We start from the raw sequence: 16,354 nt of genomic DNA on the forward strand, positions 1-16,354 counted from the left end.
GTTCATAGCAGCATTCTTCACAATAGCCAAAAGATGGAAGCGACCCAAGTGTCCACTGATAGATGAATGAATAAACTAAATGTGGCAATATACATATAATGGAATATTAGTCAGTCTTGAAAAGTAAGGAAATTCTGTCACCTGCTACAGCATGGATGAAACTTGAGGACATTATGCTAACTGAAATAAGCCAGTCACAAGAAGACAAATAGTGTCTGATTCTACTTATATGAGGTACCAAAAGTAGTGAAATTTATAGAGGCAGAAAGCGGAATGATGGTTGCCAGGAACTGGGAAAAGAGAGAAATGAGGAGTTATTATTTAATGGATATAGGGTTTCAGTTGTGCAAGATGAAAAATTTCTGGATATTGCTTGCACAACAATGTGAGTAACACTATTGAACTGTACACTTAAAAATAGTTAAGATGAGAGGTGCCTGAGTGGTGCAGTCAGTTAAGCATCCGACTCTTAGTTTTGGCTCAGGTCGTGATCTCAGGGTCGTGAGATGGAGCCCTGTGTCGGGCTCCATGCTCTTAAGCTCTGCTTAAGTCTCTCTCCCTCTCCTTCTGTCCCTCCCCCCTGCTCACGTGTGCATACACACTTGCTCCCCCAAATAAATAAATAAATCTTTAAAAAAAAACAGTTAAAATGGCAAACGCTATGTGTAATTTACCATGATTAAAAAAACAAAAACTTAGCACAAAGTTACAATAATAAAGCCAGTAGGTTACTGACATAGGGATAGACATATGAATCAACAGAATCAAAGTGAGAGTCCAGAAATAACTCCCTACATTTATGGTCAATTGATTTTCAATAAGGGTGCCAAGACAGTTTGTTGGTTAAAAGATGGTCTCTTCAACAAATGGTGCTGAGACAACTGTATATCCACATTATTTTTTTGCATGAAGTTGGACCCCTAACTCACACCATACAAAAATTAACTCAAAATGTATCAGAAATCTAAATGTAAGGGTTAGTGTTATAAAACTGACATAAGAAAACATAGTAGTAAATCTTCATGAGCCTGGATTAGGCAACCATTTTCTAGATAAGATACTAAATCAAAAGCAACAAAAGAAAAAAAGATAAATTGGACTTCATCAAAATTTTAAAAATTTGTGCTTCAAATTCAGAGACATGGTGGTTACCAGGGACTGGGGTGGAGGGAGAATGTGGAGTTACTGTTTAATAGGCATAAAATTTCATATTTATAAGACAATAGGAGTTATAGGGATATATAGTAGTAATGTCTACACAACAGTGTGAATGTCTTTAATACCACTGAACTGTACACTTAAAAAAATGATTAAGATGGTAAATTTTGTTATGTTCCTTTTGAAACAGTAAAAATAACAAAAAAGAAAAGAAAAACACCACCAAGAAATTGAAAAGACATCTTTATCCATTCATCAGTTGATGGACACTTGAGCTGTTTCCATAATTTGGCTGTTGCAGATCATACTGCTATAAACATCAGGGTGCATGTAACCCTTTGAATTCATATTTTTGTGTTCTTTGGATAAATACCTAGTAGTGCCATTGCTGGATCACAGGGGAGTTTATTTTAACTTTTTGAGAAACCTCCATACTGTCTTCCACAGTGGCTACACCAGCTTGCATTCCCACCAACAGTGCAAGAGGATTCTCCTTTCTCCACACCCTCACTAATACTTGTCGTTTCTTGTGTTGTTGATTTTAGCCATTCTGACAGGTGTGAGGTGATATCTCATGGTGTTTTGATTTGCATTTCCCTGATGATGAGTGATGTTGAGCATCTTTTTATGTGTCTGCTGGTCATCTGTATGTCTCCTTTGGACAAATGCCTATTCATGACTTCTAACCATTTTTTAATGAGATAATTCATTTTGGGGTGCTGAGTTTTATAAGATCTTTATATATTTTCGATGCTAACCCCTCATCAGATATGCCATCTGCAAATATCTTCTCCCATTCCAAAGGTTGCCTTTTAGTTTGGTTGTTTCCTTTGTTGTGCAGAAGCTTTTTATGTTGATGTGGTATATATATACAATAGAATATTACTCAACCATAAAAAAGAATGAAATCTTGCCATTTGGAACAACATGGATGTATTATGTTAAGCAAAATAAGTCAGTCAGAGCAAGACAAGTATCATATGATTTCACTCACATGTGGAATTTAAGAAACAAAACAAATGAACAAAGGGAAAAATGAGAGAGAGGCAAGCCAAGAAACAGACCCTTAATGATAGAGAACAAACTGATGGCTACCAGAGGGGAGGTGGGTGGGGGTATGGGTTAAACAGGTGATGGAGATTAAGGAGTACACTTGTTGTGAAGAGCACCAGGTGTTGTATAGAGGTGTTGGATCACTATATTATACACCTGAAACTAATATTGTACCATTAAATGGAATTCAAATAAAAACTTGAAAAAAAAATTGAAAAGACAATCCACAGAATGAGAGAAAATATTTACAAATCCTTTCATATGGGATATCCAAATACCCAAAATATATAAAGAACTCTTACAACTCAAAAATAAAAAGACGGGAAGGGAGCAAGATGGTGGGGGAGTAGGAGACCTGGATTTCGTCTGGTCTCAGGAATTCAGCTGGATAGGGATCAAACCATTCTGAACACCTACGAACTCAACAGGAGATCAAACAAGAGAGTAGCAACAACTCTGAACAGAGAAGCGACCACTTACTGGAAGGTAGGACCTGCGGAGAAGTGAATCCGAGGCCATATTCGGGAGGATAGACGGCAGGGGAGGGGGCCTCCGTCAGCCGCTTCTGGCAAGTGATAGAGCCGCGGAGCACAAAATCGGAACTTTTAGAAGCCGGCTCCGCTGAGGGACGTCGCTCCAGTGGCTAAGCGGGGGGTGGAACCCTCACGGGACAGTGGGGTCTCAGGACCCTCGGGGTCACAGAAAAACCGGGGGTGCCTGAGTGCTCCAGAGCTCCCAGGTATTGGAGCGGGGAAGCCGGCTGCAGAGACGGAGCTGAGGCGTGGCCTCTCAGCTCCGGGTTGCCATAAACCCTGATCCGTGGCCCAGTCGGGTGATTGCTCCTCCATCAGGGACCCAACAAGCGGCAGAGCCAGGGAGACTCCCCTTCCTCCCCGGGGAGGAGCGGCGCAGGAGCGCACCACAGGGATCTGCTGGGTTTAGAGACTCCACACAGGGTCGGGTGCCAGAGATAGAAACGCTCAGTCACAGGCCGGGTGAGCACGGAGTGCAGCCAGAGACCGGGGAGACGGGAGTGACTACTTTTCTCTGGGGGTGCACTGAGGAGCGGCGCCCCGAGTTCTCAGCTCCTCCAGGTGGAGATTGGGAGGCCACCATTTTCACCCTGGTCTTCCAAAGCTGTACTGAGAGCTTGCAGGGAACAAAAGCTCCTAAGAGCAAACCCGAGGAGCTTGCTTAGCCCGGACCAACAAGGGCGGGGCAATTCCATCTCCGGCAAAGATATTTGGGAACCACGGCAACAGGCCCCTCCCCCAGAAGATCAGCACGAACAGCCAGCACACCAAGACCAAGTTTACCGATCAAGGAGAACGGGAGAACTCCAGCGCTAGGGGAATACTGCACATAGAATTCATGCTTTTTTTACCATGATTCATTAGTTTTTCAAAGTTACTTTTTTTAACTGTTTTTTAATTTTTCTTTTTCCCTTTTTCAACCAACATCAATCCCTTTTTTAAAAAAAGATATTTTATTTTTCATTTTTAGAGTCATATTTTATCCCTTCATAGTAGTTACCCTTATTTTTGGCATATATATATAAGTTGTTCTCACTTTAAAATTTTAAGATACAGTTTCTTCTAACAGATCGAAATATATCCAAAATCACTAGTGTATGGCTTTGTTCTAGTCTCCTGCCTTATCACATTCTCTGCCTTTTTTTCTTCATTTTTTAAATCTTCTTCTTTCTTTTTTCAAACTTCTTATCAATTCCTTTTATAAAATCTTTTATACTTTTCATCTTTACAGTCATCTTCCATCCCTTCATTGTATCAACCCTTATTTTGTACATATATAAGTCTTGCTTCCTTTAAAATTTTAGGAGGCACTTTTTTCTAACAGACCAAAATATGCCCAAAATCTAGCGTGTGGCACTGATCTATGAACTAGCCTGATCATATTTGATCATATTCTGTTTTTTTGGTATTGTTCTGTTTTTGTTTTTATCTTTTTCGCTTTTGTTTTTTTTTTTTTTTCAGGTCTTTTCTGATTTGTATAGAGTATATTTTCTGGGGACGTTGTTAACCTGTTAGCATTTTGGTCTCTCATTCATCTATTCTCCTCTGGACAACATGACAAGACGAAAAAAATCACCTCAGCAAAAAGAACAAGAGGTAGTAACGTCAGCCAGGGACCTACCCAATACGGACATTAGTACAATGTTGGACTTAGAGTTCAGAATCATGACTTTAAAGATACTAGCTGGGCTTGAAAAAAGCATGGAAGTTATTAGAGAAACCCTTTCTGGAGAAAAAAAAGAACTAAAATCTAACCAAGTCGAAATCAAAAAGGCTATTAATGAGGTGCAATCAAAAATGGGGGCACTAACTAATAGGATAAATGAGGCAGAAGAGAGAATCAGCTATATAGAAGACCAAATGATGGAAAATAAAGAGGCCAAGAAAAAAGAGAAATAAACAACTACAGGATCACGAGGGCAGAATTCGAGAGATAAGCGATACGATAAGACGAAACAACATTAGAATAATTGGGATCCCAGAAGAAGAAGAAAGAGAGGGGCAGAAGGTATATTGGAGCAAATAATAGCAGAGAACTTCCCTAATGTGAGGAAGGAAACAGGCATCAAAATCTAGGAGGCACAGAGAACCCCTCTCAAAATCAATGAAAATAGGTCAACACCCCGACATCTAATAGTAAAACTTATGAGTCTCAGAGACAAAGAGAAAATTCTGAAAGCAGCTCGGGAGAAGAGATATGTAACCTACAATGGTAGAAATATTAGATTGGCAACAGACCCATCCAGAGACCTGGCAGGCCAGAACGGACTGGCATGAGATCGTCAGAGCACTAAACGACAAAAATATGCAGCCAAGAATACTATATCCAGCTAGGCTGTCATTGAAAACAGAAGGAGAGATAAAAAGCTTCCAGGACAAACAAAAACTAAAGGAATATGCAAACACGAAACCAGCCCTCCAGGAAATATTGAAAGGGGTCCTCTAAGCAAAGAGAGAGCCTAAAAGCAGCATAGATCAGAAAGGAACACAGACAATATACACTTAACAGTCACCTTACAGGCAATACAATGGCACTAAATTCATAACTTTCAATAGTTACCCTGAATGTAAATGGGCTAAATGCCCCAATCAAAAGAAACAGGCTATCAGATTGGATTACAAAACAAGACCCATCAATATGCTGTCTGCAAGAGACTCATTTTTGACCCAAAGACACCCCCAGATTGAAAGTGAGGGGGTGGAAAACTATTTACCATGCTAATGGACACCAAAAGAAAGCTGGGGTGGCAATCCTTACATCAGACAAGTTAGATTTTAAAACAAAGACTGTAATAAGAGATGAAGCAGGACACTATATCCGACTTAAAGGGTTTATCCAACAAGAAGATCTAACAATTGTAAATATCTATGCCCCGAACATGGGAGCAGCCAATTATATAAGGCAATTAATAACAAAAGCAAAGAAACACATTGACAACAATACAATAATAGTGGGGGACTTTAACCCCCCTGACTGAAATGGACAGATCATCTAAGCAAAAGATCAACAAGGAAATAAAGACTTTAAATGACACACTGGACCAAATGGACTTCACAGACATATTCAGAACATTCCATCCCAAAGCAATGGAATACACATTCTTCTCTAGTGCCCGTGGAACATTCTCCAGAACTGATCACATCCTAGGTCACAATTCAGGTCTCAAACGGTACCAAAAGACTGGGATTATTCCCTACATATTTTCAGACCACAATGCTTTGAAACTAGAACTCAATCACAAGAGGAAATTCAGAAAGAACTCAAATACATGGAGGCTAAAGAGCATCCTACTAAAGAATGAATGGGTCAACCGGGAAATTAAAGAAGAATTAAACAAATTCATGGAAACCAATGAAAATGAAAACACAACTATTCAAAATCTTTCGGATACAGCAAAGGCAGTCCTGAGAGGAAAGTATATGGCAATACAAGCCTTTCTCAAGAAACAAGAAAGGTCTCAAATACACAACCTAACCCTACACCTAAAGGAGCTAGAGAAAGAAGAGCAAATAAAACTTAAACCCGGCAGGAGAAGAGAAATAATAAAGATCAGAGCAGAAATCAATGAAATAGAAACCAAAAGAACAGTAGAACAGATCAATGAAACTAGGAGCTGGTTCTTTGAAAGAATTAACAAGATTGATAAACCCCTGGCCAGACTGATCAAAAAGAAGAGAAATGACCCAGATCAACAAAATCATGAATGAAAGAGGAGAGATCCCAACCAACACCAAAGAAATACAAACAATTATAAGAACATATTATGAGCAACTCTATGCCAGCAAATTAGATCACCTGAAAGAAATGGGTACATTCCTAGAGATGTATCAACTACCAAAATTGAACCAGGAAGAAATAGAAAACCTGAACAGACCTATAACCACTAAGGAAATTGAAGCAGTCACCAAAAATCTCCCAAGAAACAAAAGCCCAGGGCCAGATGGCTTCCCAGGGGAATTCTATCAGAAATTTCAAGAAGAATTAATACCTATTCTCCTGAAACTGTTCCAAAAAACAGAAATGGAAGGAAAACTTTCAAACTCATTTTATGAGGCCACCATTACCTTGATCCCAAAACCAGACAAAAACCCCATCAAAAAGGAGAATTACAGACCAATATCCTTGATGAACATGGATGCAAAAATTCTCACCAAAATACTAGCCAATAGGATCCAACAGTCCATTAAAAGGATTATTCACCACGACCAAGTGGGATTTATCCCTGGGCTGCAGGGATGGTTCAACATCCGCAAATCAATCAACGTGATACAATACATTAACAAAAGAAAGAACAAGAATCATATGATCCTCTCAATAGATGCAGAAAAAGCATTTGACAAAGTACAGCATCCTTTCTTGATCAAAACTCTTCAGAGTATAGGGATAGAGGGTACATACCTCAATATCATAAAAGCCATCTACAAAAAACCTACAGCGAATATCATTCTCAATGGGGAAAAGCTCTCAGCTTTTCCCCTAAGGTCAGGAACGCGGCAGGGATGTCCACTCTCACCACTGCTATTCAACATAGTATTAGAAGTCCTAGCCACAGCAATCAGACAACAAAAAGAAATCAAAGGCATCCAAATCGGCAAAGAGGAAGTCAAACTCTCACTCTTTGCAGATGATATGATACTGTATGTGGAAAACCCAAAAGACTCCACCCCAAAACTGCTAGAACTCATACAGGAATTCAGTAAAGTAGCAGGCTATAAAATCAATGCACAGAAATCAGTGGCATTCCTATACACCAACAACAAGACAGAAGAGAGACAAATCAAGGAGTGAATCCCATTTACAATTGCACCCAAAACCATAAGATACCTAGGAATAAATTTAACCAAACAGACAAAGGACCTGTACTCAGAAAACTATAAAATACTCATGAAAGAAATTGAAGAAGACACAAAAAAATGGAAAAACGTTCCATGCTCATGGATTCTAAGAACAAACATTGTGAAGATGTCAATGCTACCTAGACAATCTACACATTCAATGCAATCCCCATCAAAATACCATCCACCTTTTTCAAAGAAATGGAACAAATCATCCTAAAATTTGTATGGAACCAGAAAAGACCACGAATAGCCAAAGGAATATTGAGATAGAAAAGCAAAGCTGGCAGCATCACAATTCCAGACTTCCAGCTCTATTACAAAGCTGTCATCATTAAGACAGTATGGTACTGGCACGAAAACAGACACATAGATCAATGGAACAGAATAGAGAGCCCAGAAATGGACCCTCAACTTTATGGTCAACTCATCTTTGACAAAGCAGGAAAGAATGTCCAATGGAAAAAAGACAGTCTCTTCAACAAATGGTGTTGGGAAAATTGGACAGCCACATGCAGAAGAATGAAACTGGACCGTTTCCTTATACCACACACAAAAATAGACTCCAAATGGTTGAAAGACCTCAACGTGAGACAGGAGTCCATCAAAATCCTAAAGGAGAACACAGGCAGCAACCTCTTCGACCTCAGCCGCAGCACCTTCTTCCTAGAAACATCACCAAAGGCACGGGAAGCCAGGGCAAAAATGAATTATTGGGATTTCATCAAAATAAAAAGCTTTTGCACAGCAAAAGAAACAGTCCACAAAACCAAAAGACAACCGACAGAATGGGAGAAAATATTTGCAAATGACATATCAGATAAAGGGCTAGTATCCAAAATCTATAAAGAACTTATCAAACTCAACACCCAAAGAACAAATGATCCAATCAAGAAATTGGCAGAAGACATGAACAGACATTTTTCCAAAGAAGACATCCAAATGGCCAACAGACACATGAAAAAGTGCTCAACATCGCTCGGCATCAGGGAAATCCAAATCAAAACCTCAATGAGATACCACCTCACACCCGTCAGAATGGCTAAAATTAACAAGTCAGGGAACGACAGATGTTGGCGGGGATGGGGAGAAAGGGGAGCCCTCCTACACTGTTGGTGGGAATGCAAGCTGGTGCAACCCCTCTGGAAAACGGTATGGAGGTTCCTCAAACAGTTGAAAATAGAGCTACCCTACCATCTAGCAATTGCACTACTGGGTATTTACCACAAAGATACAAATGTAGGGATCCAAAGGGGTACGTGAACCCCAATGTTTATAGCAGCAATGTCCACAATAGCCAAACTGTGGAAAGAGCCAAGATGTCCAACGACAGAGGAATGGATAAAGAAGAAGTGGTATATATACAAAATGGAATATTATGCAGCCATCAAAAGAATGAGATCTTGCCATTTGCAACAACGTGGATGGAACTGGAGGGTGTTATGCTGAGTGAAATAAGTCAATCAGAGAAAGACATGTATCATATGATCTCACTGATATGAGGAATTCCTAATATCAGGAAACAAACTGAGGGTTGCTGGAGTGGTGGGGGGGTGGGAGGGAGGGGGTGGCTGGGTGATAGACATTGGGGAGGGTATGTGCTATGGTGAGCACTGTGAATTGTGCAAGACTGTTGAATCACAGATCTGTACCTCTGAAACAAATAATGCAACATATGTTAAAAAAAAAAAAAGAAAAAAGAAGAAGATAGCAGGAGGGGAAGAATGAAGGGGAGTAAGTCGGAGGGGGAGATGAACCATGAGAGACGATGGACTCTGAAAAACAAACTGAGGGTTCTAGAGGGGAGGGGGTTGGGGCGATTGGTTAGCCTGGTGATGGGTATTAAAGAGGGCACATTCTGCGTGGAGCACTCGGTGTTATGCACAAACAATGAATCATGGAACACTACATCAAAAACTAATGATGTAATGTATGGTGATTAACATAACAATAAAAAAATAAAAAATAAAAAGACAATCCATTTTTTAAAAAGCGAATATTTAAATTCACATTTCTTCAAGCAAGATGGACGAATGGCCAATAAGTACATGAAAAGATGCTCAATATCATTAGCCCTTAGGAGAATGAAGTAGTGGTACAGAGGACAACATGGATAAATGTTAAAATATTACGCTAAATGAAAGAAGTCAGGCACAAAAGGCTAAATATTGTATAAGTCCATCTATATTACATGTCCAGAAAAGACAAATCCATAGAGACAGAAAAGTAGATTCGTGGTTGCCAGGAACTACAGAAAGAGGGAGACGATGGAGTGGCTGCTAATGGGTATGGGGTTTCTTGGGAAAATGAAAGTGTTCTAAAATTAGATAATAATGGTGGCTGTGCAACTCTATGAACATACTAAAAATCACTGAACTGTATACTTTGAAATGGTAAATTTTATGGTATGTAAATTATATCTCAATAAAGCTATTAATATATATTTAAGCTTTAAAATGTATAAAAATTTTTTCTAGAGATGGTGACTTATAAAAAAATAAGTATTAAGTTTGTACTTACAGCTTTGCTCTGCAATTTGTTGAAAGAATATCTCAAGGTATCAACTGCTTCTGATTCTTCTTTGGTCACTTCAACTTCAAATCTGTTTAAAATAGCATAGGCTTCCTGGAAAGTGGGAGTAGAGTTCAGAAATATCACAGGAAAGCAAATGCCAAATGATTTAGATGCCCTGTAGAAACACATTCCTATTTTTCCCATTCTTAGAAGAGAGTGTATTTTAGAAGAGTGGTTCCCAAAATTAAACATGTATGTAAACATCTCTAAATTCTCCCTGATACCAGATATTGACTCTAGATCTTAGGCCCTGAAATCTGCATTTAATAAGCACCTAGGTGATTCTGACGGAGATGTAGGCAGATCACACTGAAATACTATCTTAGTCGAGGCGTCTGGATGGCTCAGTTGGTTGAGCATCTGACCCTTGATCTCAGCTCAGGTCTTGATCTCACAGTCATGAGTTCAAGCCCCACATTGGGCTCCACACTGGGCGTGCAGCCTACATCAAAAAAAGAAAGAAAGAAAGAAATACTATCCTAGAAAATATCCCTAGGATTATTTTCTCCTCCTTGATCTCCTCTCTCCTCTTTGATCTTGTGCAACACCATGCAAAATATCTTCTCATTATTCTATTAAAATATGCATTGGCTATATAAAGAACAGAATGAAACAATGATGTGGGAGATACCCTGAAGAAAAGAAACTTGAATGGTCAAAGGGATGGATTGGCAATTGGATTTACTAAAATAATTCATGCTGAAGAATAAAGTTTCTGGAGTGCCTGGGTGACTCAGTGGGTTAAATGCCCAACTCCTGATTTCGGCTCAGGTCATGATTACAGGGTCATGAGATTGAGCCCCACATCGGGCTCCATACTGGGCATGGAGCCTGCTTAAGATTCTCTCTCTTCCTCTCCCTCTGCCCCTCCCCCACTGTTCACACAAGTGCACCCTCTCCCTTAAAAAAAAAAGGTAATAAAATAAGAGTCTGATTTTTATTACCACCTTGAGCCAGGAATTTAAATATTAGTCATAATTAATTTGTGGTAGACAAAATAATGGCTCTCTCCAGTGTTGTCCACATCCTAATCTCTAGAGCCTGTGAATATGTTACTTTACATGGCAAAAGGGACTTTGCAGATGTGATTACGTTTGGAAAAAGAAAAAAAAAACTTGAAATGGGGAGATCATCCTGGACAAACTGGTTGGACCCAACGTGATCACAAATGTCCATATAAGGGAAAGAGGGAGGCAGGAGAGTAAAGCCAGAGAAGATGTAAAGACTGAAGCAGGGGCAGGAGTGATGACATTGCTGTAAGGGGCTGTGAGCCAAGGAATGCAGGTGACTTCTAGAAGCTAGAAAAGGCAAGGAACAGACTCTCTCCTAGAGCCTCTAGAAAGAATACAGCCCTTCTGACATCTTGATTTTAGTCCCATAAAATCCATTTTCAGACTGTAGTCTGAATTTTAGTCCCATAAAATCCATTTTCATCTGTAGAACTGTAAAATAATATATTTATGTTGTTTTAAGCCATTAAGTTTATGGTAATTTGTTATAGCCACAGTAGGAAACTAATATAGCACTCCACCCTAGAAACATCTCTGGTTGATGTTAGTTCCAACAGACTACTATTGAGCCTAAGTGGACTCCTCCCACCATGCTTCCCTTGGTATGCCATTGGTTATGAATGAGACCTATAGTGGTTTCTAAGGAAAGCCAAAGATATCTGGGGAACTTGCCTAGCATGCTGGGATTGACATGAAAGAGCACAAGCATTCATTTCTGTAAAATGTTGGTACTAGCATAAAAAAACTGAACACTGTCTAGATCAGTTCAACATTATTAATATATTAATATTCCTTTGTATACTGTTCACTGTTGGTAATTGTCAAAACCCCTCCAAGGACATCAAATCAGAAAGGAGAAACTGGCAGACTGTGCCATAAAATAGGTGAAGGAAATATGTTAACAGAATCAATTTTTAGTGTGTCTCTATTTAAAAAAAAAAAAAGTATTTCAAGAAAGAAAAATGTGATCATTTCTTACTTCAATTGGTCCCAAAGTCATGTCCATTTGAATTTCATTATCACGGATAGATGATAAGGCTTCCATTGCAAACCTGACATCATCTAAATCACGAATAGGTCTAGATAACTTTTTCAAGTATTCATTGATAAATGCTATCATGTCTGACATTTTCTTTTTATATTCTTCATTCAAGTAGCGACAGAGTAACATCTTCCATGCCTTAGCCTCAATAGATAAGGCCAGTTTCATTGGCTCTGGGGAAGAGGAAGAAAGATCAGAATGGAATACAATTGACATTCTGAAACTATTTACTTCATGTCTAATCTGAGCATCTCTAACTTCACTGTCCTATTTGATGATCCCAGCTCCAACTAGTCAACTCTATCTTAATCCTTACACATTCCTCTTTCCTTCTCTTAGTATCCCTCAACCCACCAGCCCTGCCACGCTTGAAACATGACTGCTCCTTGCCAACTCCCAACAGTTAGACTAGGGAGCTGAGGAAACATACAGCCAGCTTGTTGGTTGAGGCTGAGAGATCCTCTCATGAGCTCTGCGTCTTGTGGGCCCCTCTTCTCCTTTTCCTCAGTCCCCAAGCATTCAGCCCACCTTCCCCCTTCTTTAGAACTGTTGCTGCCTATTCCATTTCTTCGTTTTCTCTCTCTAAACTTGAGCCCCCAGCCAACTCTCACTCTGTGCTAGAGTTGATTTTTGTATGAGGAATCACAGTGCTAACCACATGAGAAAACAAATAGGAAATTTAAATAATAGTAATAATAATAGGTAAACTAATTTTCCAAAAGTCTACAGTTCTTGGAATTATTGTCCCTGAAGTATAGTTTCTGATTTCTTTTTTTTTTTTTTAAGATTTTATTTCTTTATTTGACAGAGAAAGACACAGCGAGAAAGGGAGCACCAGCAGGGGGAGTGGGAGAGGGAGAAGCAGGCTTCCCGCGGAGCAGGGAGTCCGATGTGGGACTCGATCCCAGGACCCTGGGATCATGACCTGAGCTGAAGGCAGACACTTAACGACTGAGCCACCCAGGCGCCCCTAGTTTCTGATTTCTAACTAAATATTCCCTTCAAGTATTTGTGATTCTTCCCCAATTTAAATCCCTTCTTGATAGATATAATAACAGCATTTAAGGGGCGCCTGGGTGGCTCAGTCAGTTGAGCTGCCAACTTGATTTCAGCTCAGGTCATGATCTCAGGGTGGTGGGATCAAACCCCGCATCTGGCTCCATGCTCAGTGGAGTCCGCTTGAGATTCTCTCTCTCCCTCTGCCCCTCTCCCCCACCCCCCATGCTCTCTCTCTCTCTCTCAAATAAACAAATAAATATTTTAAAAAATAACAACAGTATTTCATATTTATTGAACATCAACTATTTGCCAAGTAGTATGCTAAGTGTCCCATATAAAGCAGTTCATGAGGTGAACTTTGTCAGTATCACCAGCCGAAGGGATGGGATTAAAGAGGTCAGGTAACCTTGACAATCAAATTTGAGAGCCACAGTTACACTTACTCTTTAAGGATAGATCTGAAAATCTACTTAAGGTGGACAGTTGATGTAAAATAGGTCATTCAAATATCTTCTGAGAATAAAATCTTCTCACAAACTTCTGACAAGACTGTACCGCTGTAACCATGGCAACAAGTAGCCACCATAACCCAGTTTTAAACCCAAGCCATAGACCAACTGACCTCAGGTCACATACTTTTGCCACCCGATCAGCATCAGCTCCTCCCTTCTGAATGTCAACCAATCGAAAAGAACATATCGATAAGCCTGCCTCTGAGTGCCAACCAATCAACAACAATCTCACCTGAGTAAACATCTTTCTACAGATGATATTAACCTATTTACACCCACCATCCTTAAACCCCGTGCTGCCCAGACACCCTATATGAGTGTGCTCTGCTCGGAACACTGGGCCTGACCAGCATCACTCTCCCTTACTCTTGTAATCAGTAAAATCAGTTTGGGAGTTTTATTTCAGATATTAAGCAGCTGTCTCATCATCCTTTGGTACACTAATGCCAAGTGGATTAACTTCTCAGGAAATCTCAAACTGTTTGATTCCTATCTCATGTATACAGCTCTTTCCTCATAGTAACCTGAAAAAGAGTTTCACCTGTAGCTTAGTTGCTTGACTGCCAGTTGAGGAATTGCATCGTATTCAGTATATTAAGCCACCCTGGTATAATATTATATGCAAAGAATATATAATAATATATGATATAACACACATTGTATATATACATATATATAATATATAGATGAACAATATTCGTGGCCCAGAAATATTTGATATTTACAATATTGTACCAAAGCAGCTTCACAACTGCTTTCTAAATAAAGCAACATTTCATGTGAAAATATAGATACTTTACGTAACATTTTTAAAATACCTGTATGCAATTCAAGTGCTCCCACAACAATAATAGGCTTCAACTCATCGATCTCCTGTTCAAAAGTTGCAAAGTGTAGAATTTCTGATCTGATTTCAGTCAGAGAGGGGTTGTTAGCCAAAAACTCCTGTAGTAAGGAAACAGTGTTTACTTTAGCTTTTTGACAGTATAAATCTCACATTGCCTTTTTTTTTTTTTTTTGCTTATATACTTTTCCACTCATATGTCAGGGGACTGGCTCAGTAAAGAGAGGGATGAGCCAGTAGTACTGAAGATAAGGCTACGTGAGGGAATGTCACAGTCTACCATGAATAACAACAACGACAATAATGATGTTATTCGTGTGTCATTGAGTCTATAACCAAAAAGACAGCTGTATCTATGTAAGTGTGACACACTCTTGAGTGCCCAGTCTCTGAATGTGTGGAACGCAATCGGTACTCAATTGTTTACACAAATTAAACGAAATCTTCCTGAGCCTCATTCTTTTCAGTTGCTTCAGTGTCAATGTGAGAATTGCAGAAAATCGAATATGTTAGGTGCTGGACATTTACAGGTCCCTGACCTCTGCTCATGAGTTCCTGTCACGATCACTGATACTTCCCTGGTAGTCTCGCCCACGTTAGATATAAACAACTCAAACCCAAACTGCATCACAAGTAGCAGAAATACACCTTCACTTTCATGTCTCGGTCCTCGGTCCAGAGCGTCTTGTACTTTTGAAAGTCCTGCAAGGCCTCGTGCGCTACCTTTCGTAGAGAATTCACAGAGGAAGAAAGGAGGAGAACCAACTTGGAAATATCCTTGTGCTCTGCCACCCCTGGATAAAAATTCTTCAGCTTCCTTGCAGGAATAATTTCTTCAAAAGATCCTGAAAACAGGTATTTTTATATGTAGATAACTTCTATATTCAACTTTAAATATTATCAATGTTAATATTTATAGATTTTTTTCAAGCTGTCATTTTTAAAGGACTCTCCCTCCAAGTAATTGAGAGCTATTCTCTTATACGTCACTTACTCTTATTAAACCACTGTGTCAGATTCTGAGGTCTAGATTTCTTTAATTGGAAAAACTGTTTTCAGAGAAGAGAACTGAAAGACACTGATGAAACCCTCCCCACCCCAAATAAGTCCTCCAAGGAAAGGTCAAAAGAGCTGACATTGTTGCTCTACAGAACAGCATGGTGGTTAAAAGAGAGGCACAAATTTGCAACGCCGTGGATGGAACTGGAGGGTGTTATGCTGAGTGAAATAGGTCAATCAGAGAAAGACATGTATCATATGACCTCACTGATATGAGGAATTCTTAATCTCAGGAAACAAACTGAGTGTTGCTAGAGTGGTGGGGGGTGGGAGGGATGGGGTGGCTGGGTGATAGACATTGGGGAGGGTATGTGCTATGGTGAGCACTGTGAATTGTGCAAGACTGTTGAATCACAGATCTGTACCTCTGAAACAAATAATGCAACATATGTTAAAAAAGAAAAAAAGAAAAAAGAAGAAGATAGCAGGAGGGGAAGAATGAAGGGGAGTAAGTTGGAGGGGGAGACGAACCATGAGAGACGATGGACTCTGAAAAACAAACTGAGGGTTCTAGAGGGGAGGAGGGTGGGGCGATGGGTTAGCCTGGTGATGGGTATTAAAGAGGGCACATTCTGCTTGGAGCACTGGGTGTTATGCACAAACAATGAATCATGGAACACTACATCAAAAACTAATGATGTAATGTATGGTGATTAACATAACAATAAAAAATTAATTAAAAAGAGAGAGGCGCAATATTTATTACCTAAATAACCTTAGGCCAGTTTTTTAAT

At 39.6% G+C, this 16,354-nt stretch overlaps 1 protein-coding gene across 6 annotated transcripts in view; it reads right to left on the reverse strand.

The window, feature by feature from the left end:
- The window catches only part of DNAH8 (dynein axonemal heavy chain 8), a 417,769-nt gene that overhangs the window by 264,526 nt on the left and 136,889 nt on the right, over positions 1–16,354 (reverse strand). For all 6 annotated transcript variants that reach the window (XM_027603620.2, XM_027603615.2, XM_027603616.2 and 3 more), the window contains 4 exons: positions 15,210–15,406; positions 14,536–14,662; positions 12,144–12,379; positions 10,101–10,205 (listed from right to left, as the gene is read on the reverse strand). In XM_027603620.2, the coding sequence (XP_027459421.2) occupies positions 10,101–10,205; positions 12,144–12,379; positions 14,536–14,662; positions 15,210–15,406 (665 nt within the window). The remainder of the gene's footprint in view (positions 1–10,100; positions 10,206–12,143; positions 12,380–14,535; positions 14,663–15,209; positions 15,407–16,354) is intronic.

Source organism: Zalophus californianus, chromosome 7 (assembly GCF_009762305.2).
Source record: "Zalophus californianus isolate mZalCal1 chromosome 7, mZalCal1.pri.v2, whole genome shotgun sequence".
NCBI lineage: Eukaryota > Metazoa > Chordata > Mammalia > Carnivora > Otariidae > Zalophus > Zalophus californianus.